The following is a 19,047-nucleotide window of genomic DNA, read 5'->3' on the forward strand; positions in this document are numbered from 1 at the left end:
AGGTTCCCCAAGTGACTCCTGTCTGCAGTCAGGGATGAGGACATGCCTGTTTAAGATGTTTTTCTATATAACACATCCAGCATTTTACAGAATTCTTCTTTCCTTTCTGATCATTTGCATTCCTAATAAAGTTCACAGTTTTTATTGTAAGTTATTTAAACATTACAAGACAAAATGTCAAACACTTTTGAGTTGATATTTTTAAGATTAAAGATACTTCACAGCAAGACTAATCATGCTTCATTTAGCTACAGTGATTTTCAGATACCCCAATAAATGACCACTTTGAACTTAGGTTATATATATTTCAGCAGTGAACAAGAATGATCCAGAATCTGAAAATAAGGCTAAGGGGCAAAAGCTGTAGCCTATTTTGCTACTGAGCAATGAAGTACAAACAATCAACTCAGGAGGGGCCTGGATGCCAAGACTTGGTGGCTTTGGCAAGATCACATCTCACTGTAGAAAAATACAACAATAAATAAAGAGAAAACATTTTGTCATCTTGTAATTGTGGTTGCTACAAAAAAATCTTATAATGTGTGATGCTTATCTTACTACATGCCTCCACAGAACAGGTCTGAACATAAAATTCTCTATGAATCAATACTACTACATGGAAAAAGATGGCTACAAATTATTTTTCCATCGTGCATATGGATAAGTTACAAAAACATGGCCAGTAAAAGTAATATTTACAAAAGTAATAAAAATAGCTCAATTATAGAGAAAAAATGCCCATTGATACTCCTAATCCTGTATTTCTCTGGATGAAATTTACTTTGATAGAATTTTGAACGAGCTTCAAAAGACTAATCAGATTCTTCTGTTGATCTTATATGTATTCTATTAGCTAAAATACCCTTGCTCATTTATCAGATTCTCCTACAGTTGAAACACAGTTGTTTTTCACTTAGTGGAAATAAATCTACACAAGTCCTACCATTCATCTGAGAAATAAACTTTGCATAGTAAATTCTTTAATTCTGAAATTTTGTTTTATTAACAGAATGACCAGAATGTTATCTAACAACTATGATATTATATGAAAGTTCACTACAAAGCAGTCATATCACACATTTAGGATTTTTTCTAAATATAAAATAGTGAGTTTATAAAAATGCTTACAAGACAAATAATTCTCTCTTAATAACCTAGAAATAAGAATTATTTATGTCACAATATAATTCTTAGCATTTTAGACACCTTGATGTTCCAAGTTTGATGCAATATAAAAAGCAAAAATTTACTTTTCCAATGGACACAATCTGTACCTGACTGAACGCATGATAACAGTGAGTTACAGCAATCAGTCATGCAAAGGCAAAGAATAAAATCTGCTTTTTAAATGGCACAAATTTTCCACTTTAGGACAGCTTAAGCACTGGTTCCATCTTCTTCAATAACTCGATTCATGCTGGTGCCATGTGTGATGTGAGTCATAGGATTATTACTGAGATCTCGGATGCTGCTGTGTCGTGACTGTTCATTGAGCCGATGAGAACTACTGTGCCTGGAGTGATCCGTTAGTCGTGACATGCTGCCATGAGGTAGTCTCTCTTCCATTCCTCTGTAACTGCAGGGAGTGTACCTAACATAGGAGAATTTATTTTGAAGCAGGTAACAGAACACACTAGAAAAATAACACTAACATTTTTAATGAAAATGTTGCATGAAGTGAAAAACTAGGAAACCAATAAGTGAAAAAGTAACAAATCCTTTGATGATTTACAGTAATTTCATTAATGCTGTAGAATTTATTCACATAGCTAACAAAAAATGGGATGAAAATCTCATTAGATTCAGAATTAAGGTCCTATTCTTTGCAAAACGACAGATGCTAATGTTAACTTTTCTCATTCAGATATATTTTGGGTACAGTGTGAGTTGAGGAAGAGGAGGAACAACAATAGAGGAAATATGGCATTGACCTAGGGAATCCAGAAAATTGGTTATAATCAGAAGTATAGCAAGACATAGCTTTTGAGTATGCCAACTGGGCTGCCTTGCTCATTGCAGGCAGCCTTCTTCCCCATCCTTGTACTTGAAAGGCAGCAGTGGGAGATGTTAAGTTTTCTTTTGTTGCAGTCCTGACTCACTGAGCCCCACCAGAGATAAGAAAACTCACACTCATACATACACCATTTTGTAAAAAGTATTTAACTTAGGATAACAAACCTCAAAGAAAACTTAATAAAATTTATAACTTTAATTAATATACTAAATTTTAAGTTACGTTTCTAAAAATAAAAAGAACATAGGCCATTTCTTTTTAAAATAGTCATCATCAAAAGAACTAATCATAAGCAGCTGAAGGCCTACTATCAAAGCATTCATTTATCATGCCTTCATATTTATAACAAATTTCATCACTCAATATAAATCATTTATAAAATTTAAAGATTTTAAAGACTGAGTCATACACTACTGAGAACTAGTTTTACAGCAGTGCTTGTTAATGTTTTCATTAGATCACGGATTTTAAAAACTGAAAAGTCCTTTTAAAATAATAAAAGAAAGCCTGTCTTTTGTTTTCAGTTTTAAATTTGATTTTCATGTTTTGGTAAAATAATTACAATGTTAAATGAAAATATTATTTTGCATAATAATTACTGCCCTAAACTGAGTGAAAGATTTTTCCAAATATGATTTGCCAGCTAGTTTGAAGAGCTTTCCCCTCTCAATGACTTAATAAGTATCTATTTCAAATAAATACAGCAAATGAATAAAAATAAAATCTGATGCAGTTCTAGGATTGATATGAAAGTAATTTTTTTTTAAATTGCTATTTAAAAAATGAACTGGGTATTTTCTAAAGTGAAACCTAAGTCTTTGAGTTACAATTATGACTCAAAGAATATTTTTCATTGAAAAAATTACTATATTGAGTTCTTACGTCTCATTATTTAAGTGAAATATAGGGCTAGCCACAAAATTCTAGAATATAAACAACATGCTCATGAATAATTAGGAATCAACTACACAGAAAAATAAATTTAATTATAGTATTTAATCTCAATCGTATATGTGAGAATTACCAAGTTTATTTATCTTTTGACAATCATTTAAACTGCTCTGACCATTTAATATACAGTATGAATATGTACATTAATCTTAATATAAGCTTAGGCAAAACAATTAGGGTGGTTAATTTGCTGAAAAGATAGTAAGGTGTATTCCAAAGTCAAAATGAGAGAAACTCGACAATGACATTCTCTTTTTGATTCTCTACACTATTTGCTACCATTAACATATACAATTCATTGTAACTTCACTACTATCTCATTATGCATTCCCTAGCTTTCCCTCATTGTCACCTACTTTACCATCCTAATCACTCATACCCAAACTTCTACCTACCTACTCATCCACATGCTTCCTACCCATCTTCTCATCTAACTACCAGTTACTTTTTCTTTGAAGTTGGCACACATGTGTAAGAGTATTTATCTAAGTGTATTTTGTTTTATGAAGCACTGAGATCAATAATTATCCAAGGAGTCTGGAGCATAGTAGTGAGAAGCAGAGAAAGAGAAAGAGAAAGAGAGAGAGAGAGAGAGAGAGAGAGAATGTGTGTGTATGTCTGTGTGCGAGAGAGAGATCTCATAACCAAGAACCCATGAGATGATGAGAGAAAGATGGCCAAAAGATAGTGTTAACAAGTACACCTAAAAACTGTATATATATATATATATGCCTAGACTGTGCTAGATAATGTGGGAGAAACAGAGAAATGGCTGTCACTTAGTTCTCATTCTCCACAAGCTGCAAACTCAGCTGAGGAAAGACAACTGTATTGAAAATAGGTCATACCAAAAGAATAATTAAAAAGCAATTAATTAACTGTCATGGATATGGGAATTAAGTAAGTCTTACAGGATGAGGATGATTTTGATTAAACAGAGAGGTAGAAAAGGCCGTTAGAGGAATTTATTATCTATTCTCTGGTTTCCATGACAGTATGTTTTTATGGGTTCCCTCATATGTCTATATGTCATATGTCTATAGGCACTTTCTCTGAATCACATGCTGGCTATTCTTCCTATATTATTATTACTGTATTCACCAAGGTCTTGTTCTTGGTCCATTCTTTTTTAATTATAACTTAAAGGATTCTATCTCACAATTTTAATTACCAACTCCTTATATTAATGATTATAAAATTTCTTACCTAAACTCCAGTTCCACTCAGATTACAGAGGCTGAAATTCCCTATATTTAATTATCTTCAGAAATTTTCTACTCAACATGAACTTATCTTTTGTTACCATTCACCCTATTTATTTGCTCTATTTTCACAGGCCAACCTGATCTTTCCCCTTTCTGAAGTTCCATAACATCAATCAACTCTAGCACTCACTGTTTTAATTATATGCTGGCTTCCACTATTATTTCATTGATTCTTATGTATATGTCTTATCTTCCCTATAAGGTTATATGCTCCTAGAATGCAGAAATAACACTTTACCTTTCTTCTATCTCCTTATATACAGAATGCCACAAGCATATGCATAGGTATTGTACTAGAAAATACTGTTCAATCCTTGAAAGGATGAGATTAATAGCATGAAATGTCAAATAATGCTGATAGTTATTTTGTGGAGGGTGGGGTTGACAAAACACACTCTAAAAGACTCGCTGATTCCCTCCTTCCCTCTGAATGTCTTAAGATAGGACCCCTAAATTACTGCAGGAACTTCCCAACTGGGCTACTTAAAATCTCTCTCTCTTCTATGCTGAAGCCAAAGTGATCATTCTCAAATACAAACCCGATTTTATCGTGATTGTCCAAATGTACATACTATAAAATCCTTCTGTCCTCCTTGCCTCTGCATATACTATTTCCTTGTTCTTTAATTTCCAACTGTCTCATCTGAATTCTTCTCCAAGTAGAAGTGCAATGTTGTGTGAAGTTTCCTCTGACTTTCCACAATGAGTTAGATGGTTTTCTACTCTGGGATCCTAAAGCACTTTGCATATAATTTTATTATATCCATTAGAGTGTATTGTAACCATTGTTTACTCTTCTGTCTTCCCTCTCTGGGTCCCTGGCATTTAGAAATGTTTCTTACATAGGAATGCTGAATGGAAGAAAGAAAAGAGAAAAGATTTTTTAATGTGGTTAAAAAAACATGGTACAGTTTAGGGGGATACAAAGGAGTAAAGAAATAGATACACAAGAAATGAAGAATGGAACAGGTAGAAAGAAAATAGTCAAAATTTCATTTCAAAATCTGGCAAGGAAAGGAAAAAGAATGGATAAAAGATGGAGAATATCTCACAGTCAAAGGAAGACTGCTGCTTTTTAAAACAGAGTAGCAGACCCAGTTAGAAGGCAAAAGATCTTCTGAGATGATCTAAAAAGAAAGCAAGTATAGGAATTATATCCTACACTAGGATAAAGAAGACTGAACTGAGAGAAACACTGGGATTAGATTGAAAAAATATCAGACTGTTGTAGAAACAGATGCTTTAAAGTTAACATAGAATGCTTCCCAATTTAGGCATAAGAATTTTCATTCTTTCAGTTTGCCAAATTAGAAATAATTTTAAAAAACTTTGACACAATCTTTTCTAGTTGCTATTAATCCATCACCAATTCCTATCTTTTCATTTCTTTCTAAATATTTTTCAGATCAGTTCTTTCTTCTCACTGCCACTACTTTCTCATTAACCTGCATCACCTCTCAACTGAATCATTGCAAAGCTCGTAAGAAGTTTCTAATCTAGTGTCCCCACTGTCAAATTTACAAGAAAATATATCCCCTTCTCTCATTTTCTCTGTGAAGCCTTTTCTCAACTCACACCCTTCTATTTTTGTAAGTAAAGTTTTATTGGAATATAGCCATTTCCATTTTGACTATATATTGCCTATGGCTGCTTTCATGCTACAACAGCATAAACAAATAGTTGCCACAAAGACCATCTGACCCACAAAGCCTAAAATATTTACTATGTGGCTCAATAAAATGTAAATACTATGTAAATAGTTGTTATACTGTACTGTTTAGGTAATAATGACAAAAGAAAAAGTCTGTACATCTATCTTTAGGGCAGACACACCACTGTAGGCCAATACTCATCAGCAACATAAGCAACAAAGTAACATTTTCCCCCCATTTTGGATCCACATTTGGTTGAATCCACGAGTGCAAAACCCACAGATAAGAAGGGCCAAGTGTACCATTATACTTACATTTTACTTTAATCGTTCACTTACAATAATAACAAAGTTAACATCAGGAATTTACTGAGACAGGCACTGTTCTTAGCAATTAGATAAATTATCTCATTTATTTTTTACAACATTCCTAAAGGGGCAGGTATTATTACTATTCCCATTTTACAGATGAGGAAACTGAAGCTTATTATTTCAGATCCCAAGTTTTTAACTACAACACTAATAGTGATACATTATCTTTCTTAATTGACTGTGAGCTTATTAAAAACAAAGATTATGCCTAAATCACCTTGTAGTTCCAAGAACACTGACTGATACAGTAGGTATTCCACAATTGTTTGCTAAATTAATCTCCTAAATAACCACTTCTCTGCCTTCTCCCTACTCAATACCCTTCAAAGTCTCCATATTGTTTACTGCATCAAGTCTAAATTCTAAACTCCTCTGACTGGCTTTAAGTTGGACCATAATCTAGGACAACTATTCCTAGCAAAGTTCAAAAAAATTAATAATGTTCAACTTCTATTTCAGAACTGGCAACTCTTCCTTAAGCTGTGTAACTCTAATTCAGCCTATGAGATAAACTAAGCTACCAGTGAAACTCACCTGCCATCTCGGGATCTGTGGAGGCTGCCATGGTAGCTGCTCACTTTGCTGTGGACACTCCCTGCTTTGCTTCTCTGATCATCCACCATAGCCAGCTGAGTTGAAGAAGCATGTGTGGATGTTCCTTGAGTGGAAGTTCCCCTTGATTTTCTTATAATAGGAGTATTTGGATCCCTCAGGAGGGACTGAGCAAAATCAGGTTCTTGGAGTACTTGTCGGCTCTCATTCACTATCCTAGGCAACAAAATACTAAGTTTAAGATACACATTAACATTCCTATAGACTAACAAACCGTGCTTTTGTGACACACTGATGTTATTCTTGAAATTTATTTTTAAATTAAATTAAAATAATTTATTTTAGAGAGTGGGAAAAGTAGGGAGAAAGAGAAGGATAGAAACATCAACTGGTTGCCTCCCGCATGTGCCCCAACTGGAAACAAGGTCCACAACTGCGGATGTGCTCTGACCAGGACTTGAACCAGCAACTTCTGGCTTTGTGGAACATGCTCAACCCACTGAACCACGTTGGCCAGGGCATTCTTGAAATTAATTGCTCTCCACATAATATGTTTAGGAGAGGCATAAGATAACATTGTTGTCCTGGTTGGTGTGGCTCAGTTGGTTGGAGCATGGTCCCATAAACCGAAAGGCCGTGGGTTTGATTCCTAGTCAGGGCACATGTCTAGGTTGTGGATTTAGTCCCAGGTCAGGGTGTGCATAAAGCACAACTGATTGATGCTTCTCTCCCTGTCTCCCTCCCTTCCTTCCCCTCTCTCTGAAATCAGTGAGCATGTCTTCAGGTGAGGATTAAATATATATATATATATATACATATATATGCACACACACACACACACACACACACACACACATATATATATATATATATATATTTTTTTTTAATTTCAATAAATACACAAATAAATCACAGTAAATTCTACAAGGAAGAAAACTCCATGAATGCAGGGACTTGGCCTGTTTCTTTGCAATTGAATCCCTAACATCCCAAAATAGTTCATGGCACAGAGTAAGCATTCAATAAAGACTTCTTAAAGGATGAATTAATGCCTAGAAAATATATTTTTGTAGTTGTTGAATGAATCTTTCCCTCACTGCTCTTTGAAACTGTATTTAAAGGATATATACATTTTCTGATATCACAAGTAGCAGTCTCAGATATGATAATAAGAAATATATTTTTTAATGTAATTATTTTATTTCAATCTAAACTGTTTAATAGAAACCACTAATTACTAATATTTTAGAAAATACAGATTTTTCTTACTGAAGCACTTACAGTTGTATAATAAAGATACATTAACCCATTCAAGGCACATTTTAAACATAATCTTAAGAGTTATAGGTTATCCCTCAAATTCCATATTCCATGGACCCTATATAGATTCAACTAACTTAAAATTTATATATAGTCTTCATATAAGATTTATACTGAGTAAAAAATTTGAAGTACTGAAGAGTGTTATTTTATGAATTAAGGTTTCAAAAAGTTGAAGATTCCTTAAATATGCCCTCAAAAGACTGCAGTATGGCCAATTATGAATTGAATTAAAATATTTTCTTAAACATATTTCATTATCTAATGATACCATTTTTTCTATTTTGGTTTTAATGTGTAATAACATGCTATCTCTTTAAATTATTTATGGTATACTTGGAAGAACAATGAATAACTGGAAATGGAAGCCTAATCTAATACCTATATGACTGGCCAAGGCACTTAACCTCTGTGTCTGTTTTCTCATCTGTAACAGAGATCATAAATACACACCAACCCTCATAGGAAAGTTAAGAGGATAAAATAAGAATATATAAAAGCATTAATTTATTTTTAATATTAAGAAAAATTATAATTGGATTTTCAAACTAAAGATTGGCCTCCCCTCAAATATTCTGAATTAGTAAGAGATCTGAAGCCCATTTCTACTAGGCTATCTTCTCAGAATAAGTTTTTAGTTTTTTTTAATTTTTAATTTTTAATTGATTTGAGAGAGAGAAAGGGAGAAGAGAGAAATTTCGATTTGCTGTCCCACTTTTTTATGCATTCATTGTTTGTTTCTTGTATGTGCCCTGACCACAGATCAAAACTCCAACAGTGGTGTATTGGGTTGACACTCTAACCAACTGAACTACCTGTCCAGGGCCAAGTTTTTAGCTTTTATTTTTATTATTATTTTATAATTTTTTAAAAAAATTATTTATTTTTAGAGAGAAGGGAAGGGAGGGAGAAAGAGAGGGAAAGAAACATCAATGTGAGAGAGAAACATCATTCAATTGTCTCTCATACACGCCCCAGCCCTGGAGACTGAATCTGCAACCCAGGCATGTGCCCTGACGGTGAATTGAACAAGAGACCTTTCACTTTGCAGGACAACGCCCAACCAACTGAGCCATACCAGTCAGGGCCCAAGTTTTTAGCTTTTAATTAAGACATGCTACTGTACCAATCTTAACTGATGGCAGCAGAAGTTACAATCTTGGAATACTTCCTCCAGATCCAAATTATTTTAATGTAAGCAACACAAAATATTTATATGAATATGAAGTTTGTGAACATTGTGATAATTTACTTCAACTTACTCTTTTTTCCTACGACCGTGAAAAAAACTGGCCCATTCAAAGCATGTCTTTTTGCTTCCAACCCAAAAAATGGAGGGAATTCCAACAATGAGAGCCATTAGGTATTTCATCAGAAAGAGAATCAGGTCTGGACGACTCATTTGAGTGACCTACAAGAAGGGAAAGAAAAATATCTTAAGCATATAAAAAGAACTATCTATTAAAGGCCATTATAAAATTTTTTAAATAAAAAACAATAGTAAAATAATTCTACAAATTTGATGTTTTCATTATATAATTCTATGGTTAATTTTCTGGTTATATGAAAAGATAAACTCCTGAAAATTTGACAATACATTTATTATCTGTATTTTGAGTCCTGCGTTTTTCTTATTAGCTCACATTGGCTATCTTCTAAAGAAAAACATTATTAACATCCAAATAAATCGTGAACAGGAATAGAGGCTCAAGTAATACCTATATTGGTCAATTCTGCTGGTCCTATCATTGGTCATCATAATATAAAAAAATTATCTTTAGTATGCTCTTTCTACCTACTTCATCTTTACTAGCTCTTTTCAAGCTTCCTGTTTAACCTATGAGTTATTTATAAGTGCATTTTCTAGTTTCTAGTGAGATAAATTTTTCAAAAATTTCTTTTTATTGCTGGTTTCAAGTTTAATTGTGGTCAGAGGATCTGGTCTATAGATTTTGGTTGCCTTAAATTTTGGAGACTTCTTTTGTGATTTAGGACACAATTTTTCTAAGTATTCCTTGTGTGCTCAAAATTCTCTATTTGTTGGGTACAAAATTTTCTATATGTATTAGATCAACTTCATTAGTTGTGTTGTTCAAATCTTTCCTATATTCTTGACTAATTTTCTGTTTACCTATCCATTTTAAGAGAGGTATGCTAAAATCTCTCACAGTTTTCTTTCTAATCCTGTCAGTTTTTAAACTTCTTTTTGTTTTTAAAGATTTTATTTATTTATTTTTAAAGAGAGAAGTAGGGAGGGAGAAAAAGGGAGCGAGAAACATCAATGTGTGGTTGCCTCTTGCACGCCCCCAGCTGGGGACCTGGCCTGCAACCCAGGCATGTGCCCTGACTGGGAATCAAACCTGCAACCCTTTGGTTTACAGGCCAGCGCTCAATCCACTGAACAGGCCAGTGCTCAATCCCCGGAACCACACCAGCCAGGGCTAATCATGTTGGTTTTTATTTTCAAGCCTATGTGAGGTGTTATATAAAGTCAGTAATGCTCTAGTTGCTTATTTTACTTTATTAATACTTCAATCGTATTTTACCTGACACTAATATTGTCACAACAACTTTTCTTCCATGTTCAAATAGCTCTAGCTGTTTTGCCCTTCTGTCCTAGTTCTGTCCTCTGGAGCCATAAAGAATACAGCTACCATTCTGGAAGTCCTAATTAATCCAATGAGACACCCTGCCAAAAGCAAAACTTAAAAACACAGCATAAGTACTGGGAACAAAGAGACAATAAAACTATCCAGAAAAATCTTAGAGAATCAGCTAAAAACAAAAACAAAACAAAACTAAACAGAAAGCATCAAAGAATTCAGTAACTAAGCTGGATAAGATTAATAAAAAAAATAATAATTTTTTTCTTATACATTATCATTATCAATAACCAGATAAGAAAAATGAAAAAAATTTAATTTATAATCTTAAAAACTATAAGATACCTAGGAATAAACCTAATAATGAAAAAGATGATAAAACCCTATTAAAGGACACAGAAAAACTGAAATAAATGAAAAAATTCCATATTTCTACATGTAAAGACTTTAATGTTTCAAAGACATCAATTAAATTATACTACAAAATAATCCTGTAAACTTGATATAATCCAAAAAGATCAATAGAGTTTTCCACAAAATGTGAAAAGTTAAGTATATAAGTATTTCAAATAAATGAGGAAAATATAGATTGTTTAATAAATGATGGTGGGATGCTAGGCAATCCACCAGGAAATAAAATAATTTAGACACCACCTCACAGAATAAGGAAAAATAAATTCTAGAAAGTTAAAGATAGATCATAAAATTATGTAAAGCATAAGGAACATTTTTATATGGGGGGTATAAAAGGCCTTTTTAGAAGATTAATATGAAACAAAGAAGCTCTAAAAAGAAAAAAAGACTTAAAACTTCTGCAGAACAAGAAACCATAAATCAAATTAAGGCTAACGACTAATTAGGAATATTAATTGTATTATCTATCAATAAAGCAAATCTAAGGAAAAGAGATTTAAGAAATTAATAAAGATAAAATTAATTAGAAGACAAAAATAACTAATTAAAAAATCCAAAGCTTGGTCATCTGAAAAATAATAAATAACTATTCTTTAGTCTGATCAAAACAACAAAGGGAAGAAAAGAGTCTGTCTGTGTGCATACACACGCAGAAACGATAAGTAAACTACAAAGACTCCAGAAGCAAGCATAAAATTGTGCGTAACTCAACACACGCAATAAAATAATAAAACTATATATGTCTCATTTATGAATTTTTATGTAAACAGAATACAACAGTAAATTCAAAGAATATGTAATAACCAAATATAGAAAAGGAAGGAGCTCAACCTCACTCAGTTTTTAAAAAGTTACAATTACATATTGATTTTATTTTTTAGCCTGGATCCAAAACACTGATAGCACATTGTATTATCAAATGTGTGAAGAAATATACTTGTACATTGCAGATAAAAAATTCGTACAACCTTTATGAAAGATAACATGGCAATATTTATCAGAAGTTTGCCCTTTGTAAAATTAATGCTACAGATATATTCAAATAAATGTGAAATGATGTATGTACAAAAGTTATTCACAACAGTAAGGTATTAGAAACAATGTGGTTTATCCAGTCAGTGGCATATTGTGTCATAAAAAATACTGAGGAAGCCTTTTCTCTTTAGATATTGATCACCAAGATATATTGTTAAATGACAAAAATGATGGGGAAGTGTGTATAGTAACTATCATTTAAGTAAAAAAGAGAGGGAAAAGGAATATACTTGCTTGTATGTATATGCACAAGCAATATTCTGGTTGTCTACTGCTGTGTAAGAAACCACACTTAATGGCTTAAAACAAGTATTTATAGCCTCTGACAACAGTAAGTTCCTATAAAAGTGGTGGGAAGAATGTGACTGTTGAAAAGTATGCTTCAAATACATCTGTTTATATTCAATGAAGAGTGAAAACAATGATTGAAGAAAATTATTTGTAAATGTAGACATGGCTTACATAAATTTATACAATGAGGCTTAATGAAGACGAAGAGGCCAAGAATGTAAAAGTTAAAACTAGTAAAACTGTAATCAAAGTAGTAGGAGATTTCATTAGAGTTGAGCAAAAAATTAGAAGTATTGTGTGATGTGAAAAGAGCACTGACCTACACAATGGGACCTTCGTAAAATCACTTACAAAAAGGAGGCCTGATTTTAATGACTTTGGGATTGCGTTCAACTGACTGACCATCTAGAGTCTAAAATACTCTTCTTCAGAGATATTATACAGTCTAATCCCTTTATTTACATATACAGAATAAAAAGTCTAAGATTGAATCAATTTGCTCAAGGTCATGTAGCTAATTAATTCAGTCACTTAAATACTTAGTGCCTACTATGTCCTGGTACAAGAGCTATAGTGGTAAATGAGTCAAAAAATTCCCTGCCCTTTTGAGCTTACATTCTAGGGAGGGGTAGGGAAAGGGTGAGTGTGGAGTGCTTCAATAAACAAGAAAATAAAGAAATCTAGTAATTTCAAGTAATAAACTCAGAACTAAAGCAGGTTAAGGAATAACATTTGGGATGTGGAGTATGGGGCATATATTTTAGATCAAAGTGATCAGAAAAGGCTTCTCCATAGTAACACAACATTTAAGCAGAAATTTGGAATATATTCTGCAGCAGAAGTATTTCAAGCAGAAGGAACAGCAACCACTGTTACCTCTGAAGAACAATAACAAGGAGACCAGCAAAGCTAGAGCTGAGCACAAAAGGAGAATTGTAGGAAATAAGTCAAAGACATAGACAGGGGCCAAATCATATATGGCCCCACAGGTGGTAAAAATGATGATTTTTATTCTAAGGATAATAGGGAGCCATTACAGGGTCTTCTTTAAAGGAGCAGCATAATCTCATTTTTTGAAAAGATCACCCTGGCTACTGTGTTAAAAATAAATTGTAAAGGAACACAAATAGAGGCAAGCAGATAAACTGGAAGGACACAATGGAAGTATCAGCTTGGACTAAGACAGAAATGGAGGTGGTGAGAAGTTGGTGGATTTCGTGTGATGAGCTACGTGAGAAACAGGGCTCAAAGGTGGCTCCAAATTTGGGTCTGAGAAATTTGTTAATGAAGATACTGTTTTCTGAATGAGGGAGAACTGGGAATAGGATATAAAAAAAGGTTTAAGGAGAAAAATGAAGAGTTCTATTTTAGATATGTTAAGTTGGACATGCCCTGTGGACTGCTAAATGAAAGTGTCATGTAAACAGATGTATGTCTGGAACTCGGAAACAAAGTTGGGCTATATAGTCTAAAACACAGAAATATATAAGATTATCCAGAAAAAGGGGAAGGGAAATAAAAGAGAGCTTAGGTGAGAAACCATATCTTGTCAATTCTAGAGTGTTTTAAACTCATTGCACTGTCTTTCATAAATTATAAATACCGTTTATATAACAGAAATGCTTGAATTAAAGAGAAGTACTCAAAATAAGATCAGCAATAACACCAACAACCAAAACCTTCAATTAGGCAAGAGAGTACAGAGAATTAGAGGACAGAGGGATGAACCATGTAACATTTTGTATGATAAAGTTCTGGTTAAAGCCAAAATTCCAGGGAAAACAAGTCAGCACCTGTCTATGATAGAGATACAGTGAGAAAGTAACACCAGCAACACAAGCAGTTGTGAACGTCCCATCAGGCAAGGAGTGTTGGAGCCAGAGGACCAAGAAACTGGGGAAGAATGGTCAAGCTATTGCTGTAAGGAAAGGAGGTTTCCCTTATAAAAGAGGAAAAGAAAGAGAAAGAAGAATGCATTATTATCTAATTGTAAGTCACTTAAGGAATCATCCCCAAATTCAGGCAGTTAGTATGTAGAACAGAATATGTACTAGCTAGAAAGGTAAAGCCCACTAAAGAAAAATATTTAAATAAAGGAATACAATGTTCAGTTTTTATTTTAAAATAACCTTACAATGAACTAAATGACTTTTTTGAGAAAAAACCCACTAAATACCTCAGTTCCTTGTATAATTAAAATGGATAAGTGAGAAACTTCAAAATATTCTCTATTATAATTGTCCTTTAAAAACACTATATTCCTATTAATGTTAAAATATATCACATTAACAACTGAAAAAACTCACCTGACATATTTCTTTGACCTATTTCCTGGAAACTATGGGGAACCCAGTCAGAGAAGGGAGCTATGAACAGCCTACATTCACTATCTTCTGAAAAACTGATCTCCATTCACATCACTCTCATTTTAATCAACAGAATTTTGCAATGACTTTATTCAACCACAACACAGAAAATATTTTTCCAGGTTTTGTTCTTCCAATTTAGATTCATAATACACCAAAGACCCTGGGGTTTAAATTCTTTTTAATTAAATTGAAAAAAATTATTCATGCCAAAGGGGAAAAACATTGCAAAAAAAGAAACCTACTAAGGGCATATTTATTGTTATCGTGTTGGCCTACACTTAATTATTGTTTCTGAAGCTTTGGCTTTAAATCAGGTTGGCAGAGTTCTTGGCTTCTTTCCCTAGTAAGTACAATCTATTCTTTACTAATGGAGACACATACTGCAGTAGGTTTACTTTCATTTAAAAAAAATAGATTCATTACAAAATGTTGGTTTATATTGAGCCTGTCATTATCAAAGCCCACATAAAAATAAATTAGTGATCAGGCTCATGCAGAGCCTGTCATGTCGATAAGTGACAGCAGTTCTAGAATGGAGGTCTTCTGAGTCCATCTTTCGTGCGCATATTACACTACATTGCTTTATCTGCCTTTACTTTTATTGTTTTGGAAGGTCCTACTTGCCCTATCAGATCTAAAGACCTATCATAATTCTGTAGTAATTAGGACAATGATAGGAGATAGACAACAGACCATGGAAAAGAACCGTAAAATAAGTTTCACATATGGAAACTTGAGATACGAGGCAACATTCCAAGGATGTACTAGTCATTAAATGATGCTAACCAGATAACTACATATTTAAAAAGCAGTTTTCTCCTCCTCACACCAGATATGTAAATAAATTCTATAGATTAAAAATCCACACCTGGCTCTGACCAGGTGGCTCGGTTGGTTAGAGCATCATCCCATACACCAAAGGTTGCAGGTTTGAGTCCCGGTCAGGGCATATTCCTAAATTTCGGGATCAGCCCAGGTCAGGTGTGTACTGGAGGCAACCAATCATGTTTCTCTCATTCTCCCTCCCTCCCACTCTCTGTAAAATCAATAAACATATTATCGGGCGAGTTTAAAAAAAATTTTTTTTAAATCCATACCTGAAAAGCAAACCTTTAAAACTGCAGAAGAAAAGAATATTTTTTATGACCTTGGGGTAGAGATTTCTTAAATAAAATACAACTTAGAAAAACACAAGAAAAAGATGGATAAGTAACATATATATTAAATTTTTAAACTTCTGCTCATCAAAGGACTTGATTTAAAATGTGAAAAGCCAAGCTAGATATCTCTAATGCATAAAATAGACCAAGAATCATAATAAAAAATATGTGTGTATATATCGGCAGCCGTCTGTCTCGAGAGACGATGGTGTAGCTTCTTAAGAGTCTATCTGCACCGCCGAGAATGGCTGTGCAGTCCGACTCGGGAGTGACACGGTACCTGTCTCCTCCCGTGTTGAATCGACATCTTGCGATGATGCTGGAGTGTCCTCTCCAGTGAAGCTGAAGCTACAGAGCCTGGGCAGGGTGATATGGAGGGTCTGCTGTTGCCCATGCAGCAGACCCCCCCTCTCTTTGCAGCTGAAGGATCCAAGGGAAAGACGGAGTCAATACAGCTTGGCTTCAGGTGCGCCGCAGGAGTTGCCGGTGTTGACTACAACGTCAAACCGCCTTAGGGACTCCGGCTCCGGATTTTCTGTTGGGGTTTACTCCCTTAGCCTTTCCCCTGAAGAGGTATGCCGCAAGGCAGCGGAGGTTTTTTGGAATCACAGTTTTCCTTCTCTGATGTACCCTGACTGGAAGATCGAACCAGCGACACTCAGCTCGCAGGCCGACGCTCAATCCACTGAGCCAAACCAGCAAACAAGCACTTTACAGAACTCTAAATAGCTAATAACCATAAGAAGTTCAATCTCACTAGTAATCGGAAAATACAAATTTAAATAGCAATGAGAATTGCCAATAAGACTGACAAAAAAGAAAAAGCCTGATGATACCAAGTAATGATGAGGATACAGAACAATGAGAACTCTGTACTTTCATATGGGTTCTAAATTGGTTCAACAACCTGCAATGTGGCAACACCTGGTAAAGCTGAAGATTCACACATTTTATGACCCAACATTTCCATTTTTAGATATATATTATAGAGAACATACGTGGACACACAAAAATATTCATAGCAGCATTATTTGTAATAGAGGAAAAACAAGGTACAACCTAAATATCCTTTAAGAGTAAAATGGATAAACAAATGTGATATATTCATACAATACAGTGCCGAACAGCAGAGAAAGCAAATAAACACATACATATTACCACAGACAAATCTCACAAACATAATGAATGACAAAAGCAAGCTGCAAAAAATATATACAGCTTTGACACTATAAAATTTTTAAATACTTAAACTAATACTATATCTTATTTAGGAAAAATATGTATCAACAAATAAATATATGATACAAAAATGCCAAATCCTGGGTGATAGTTTAGAAGGGAGATTAAAACACAAAGGGGAAACTGGTGTTTTGTCAGTGTTTTTTCTATTAAATAGACAGTAGATCTATTGGTGTTCAATGTACGGTATTATTCTTTATTCATATCTGTATGTCAGAAACATTTATAATGCCTTTCAAAAAAAGAAGGACAAAAAGTAAGTCAAAGATCCTACAATTACAATATAGTTTGTTCCTCTCAGGGAGGCAATTGTCTTGAAATTAAAGCAAAACTAGATAGGGTAAGTAACGTAATGAGCTACCAAGTAATTCACCTCTTTAACTAGGTATAATTCACTCCTAGTTCTATATCCGTTTATCTGCTCCCATTGTTGGCCCATCTATTTTTTTGCTATCCTATGAAAAACAAGTATAGTAAGTTGGGATTTCAATTCCCAAGCTTTCCTTTCATCATTAGAGGAAATCATAAAGTACAAACTCCACATTTCAAATACTTTGCAAATAATCTCATTTTCTTTTCCAAACACAGAGATTACCTTCTTAAAATAATTCTTTCTTCTAAATTCAAAAATGATGAGGAATTTAGATCTTAATTAACTTTACCAATGACTGCTGTAAAACCCTGGGTGATGTTAACTTTTAGGTATATATACATATAATCCCATTACATAAGGAACACACAACTTTCCAAGTGAGAGACTAGATAGGCGAAGAGATGAGAAAATGGCTTGATGAGTAAACTGACAGGAAACAAAGTAGAGTTTGCCTGGTTGAGAAGAAATTGACTGACACAGAGCATAAGGCTTATTCAAAGTAACCACAGACTATTATCACAAAGATTTATCATGACACCTGGATATATTTATTGTGCCTATTATTTAATTAACCTCACAGAAAACTCACAAATGAGGTAAGAAAAGGCTTAAAGCCAAAATTCACTCAAGAACTTAAAATGAAAACAAATAACACAATTATCCCAACTTTATTCTAATATTCCTTTGCTTTGATGGCATTATGAAATAGAAAATTTCACTTCTTCAGAAGTTACATTTGATTAAATAAAGAACAACACATTGAACTTTCATCCAAATTATACCTGAGGGAAAAATTATCATTACTCTGATATTACTTTAGTCTTATGAACTAGACATAATTAGGATATGGAACAGGATACTGAACACATATACTTTATAATAATAAATGCGACAATAATTGGGAAACAATTTTAAAATGTAGAATTTATGCTTAATCTTGATGCAGATGAACTCTAATCTTCTACCAATTTATCATGTGAAAAGCTTAATCCTCCTTTTTTTGGATTGAAAAAATAAATTATTGTTTTCTTTCCCCCAAAACAAATCAAATGAAATGTAGATCATTTTGAAAAGTTCCATTCTCTCTTCCAAATACAAACTGCAGAATAATCAGAAAAAATTTTTTAATTAGTTTATTAAGTGTAGAATAATGAAACAGAAAACATGCTTTAGACTTTGCCAAGCATTACTACAACAGATCAACTTCCTCAGCCCTTTAAAAACTATTTAGGGCACAAACCATGTTCAGAAAGTTCTTTCAAACTCCTCAAAATTGCTTTGCAAGCTCATGATTTATAACAAAAAATAAGACATTAATGAAGAAATGGAAGAAACAAATAAATGGAAAGACATTCCATGCTCATGAATTAGACTTTATATTGTTAAAATGTCCATACTACCCAAAGCAATCTTACAAATTCAATACAATCTTTATCAA

The 19,047-nt window shown here is 33.5% G+C and overlaps 1 protein-coding gene across 3 annotated transcripts in view; it reads right to left on the reverse strand.

The window, feature by feature from the left end:
* Positions 1-1,112: 1,112 nt before the first annotated feature.
* The window catches only part of FZD3 (frizzled class receptor 3), a 71,805-nt gene continuing 53,870 nt past the window's right edge, over positions 1,113-19,047 (reverse strand). For all 3 annotated transcript variants that reach the window (XM_090288323.1, XM_090288322.1, XM_090288324.1), the window contains 3 exons: positions 9,388-9,536; positions 6,788-7,021; positions 1,113-1,591 (listed from right to left, as the gene is read on the reverse strand). In XM_090288323.1, coding sequence (XP_090144449.1) covers positions 1,378-1,591; positions 6,788-7,021; positions 9,388-9,536 — 597 coding nt within the window. In that variant the 3' untranslated portion in view covers positions 1,113-1,377. The remainder of the gene's footprint in view (positions 1,592-6,787; positions 7,022-9,387; positions 9,537-19,047) is intronic.

The sequence above is a fragment of the Furipterus horrens genome, unplaced genomic scaffold, assembly GCF_987537825.1.
Source record: "Furipterus horrens unplaced genomic scaffold, mFurHor1.1.pri manual_scaffold_10, whole genome shotgun sequence".
Lineage (NCBI taxonomy): Eukaryota > Metazoa > Chordata > Mammalia > Chiroptera > Furipteridae > Furipterus > Furipterus horrens.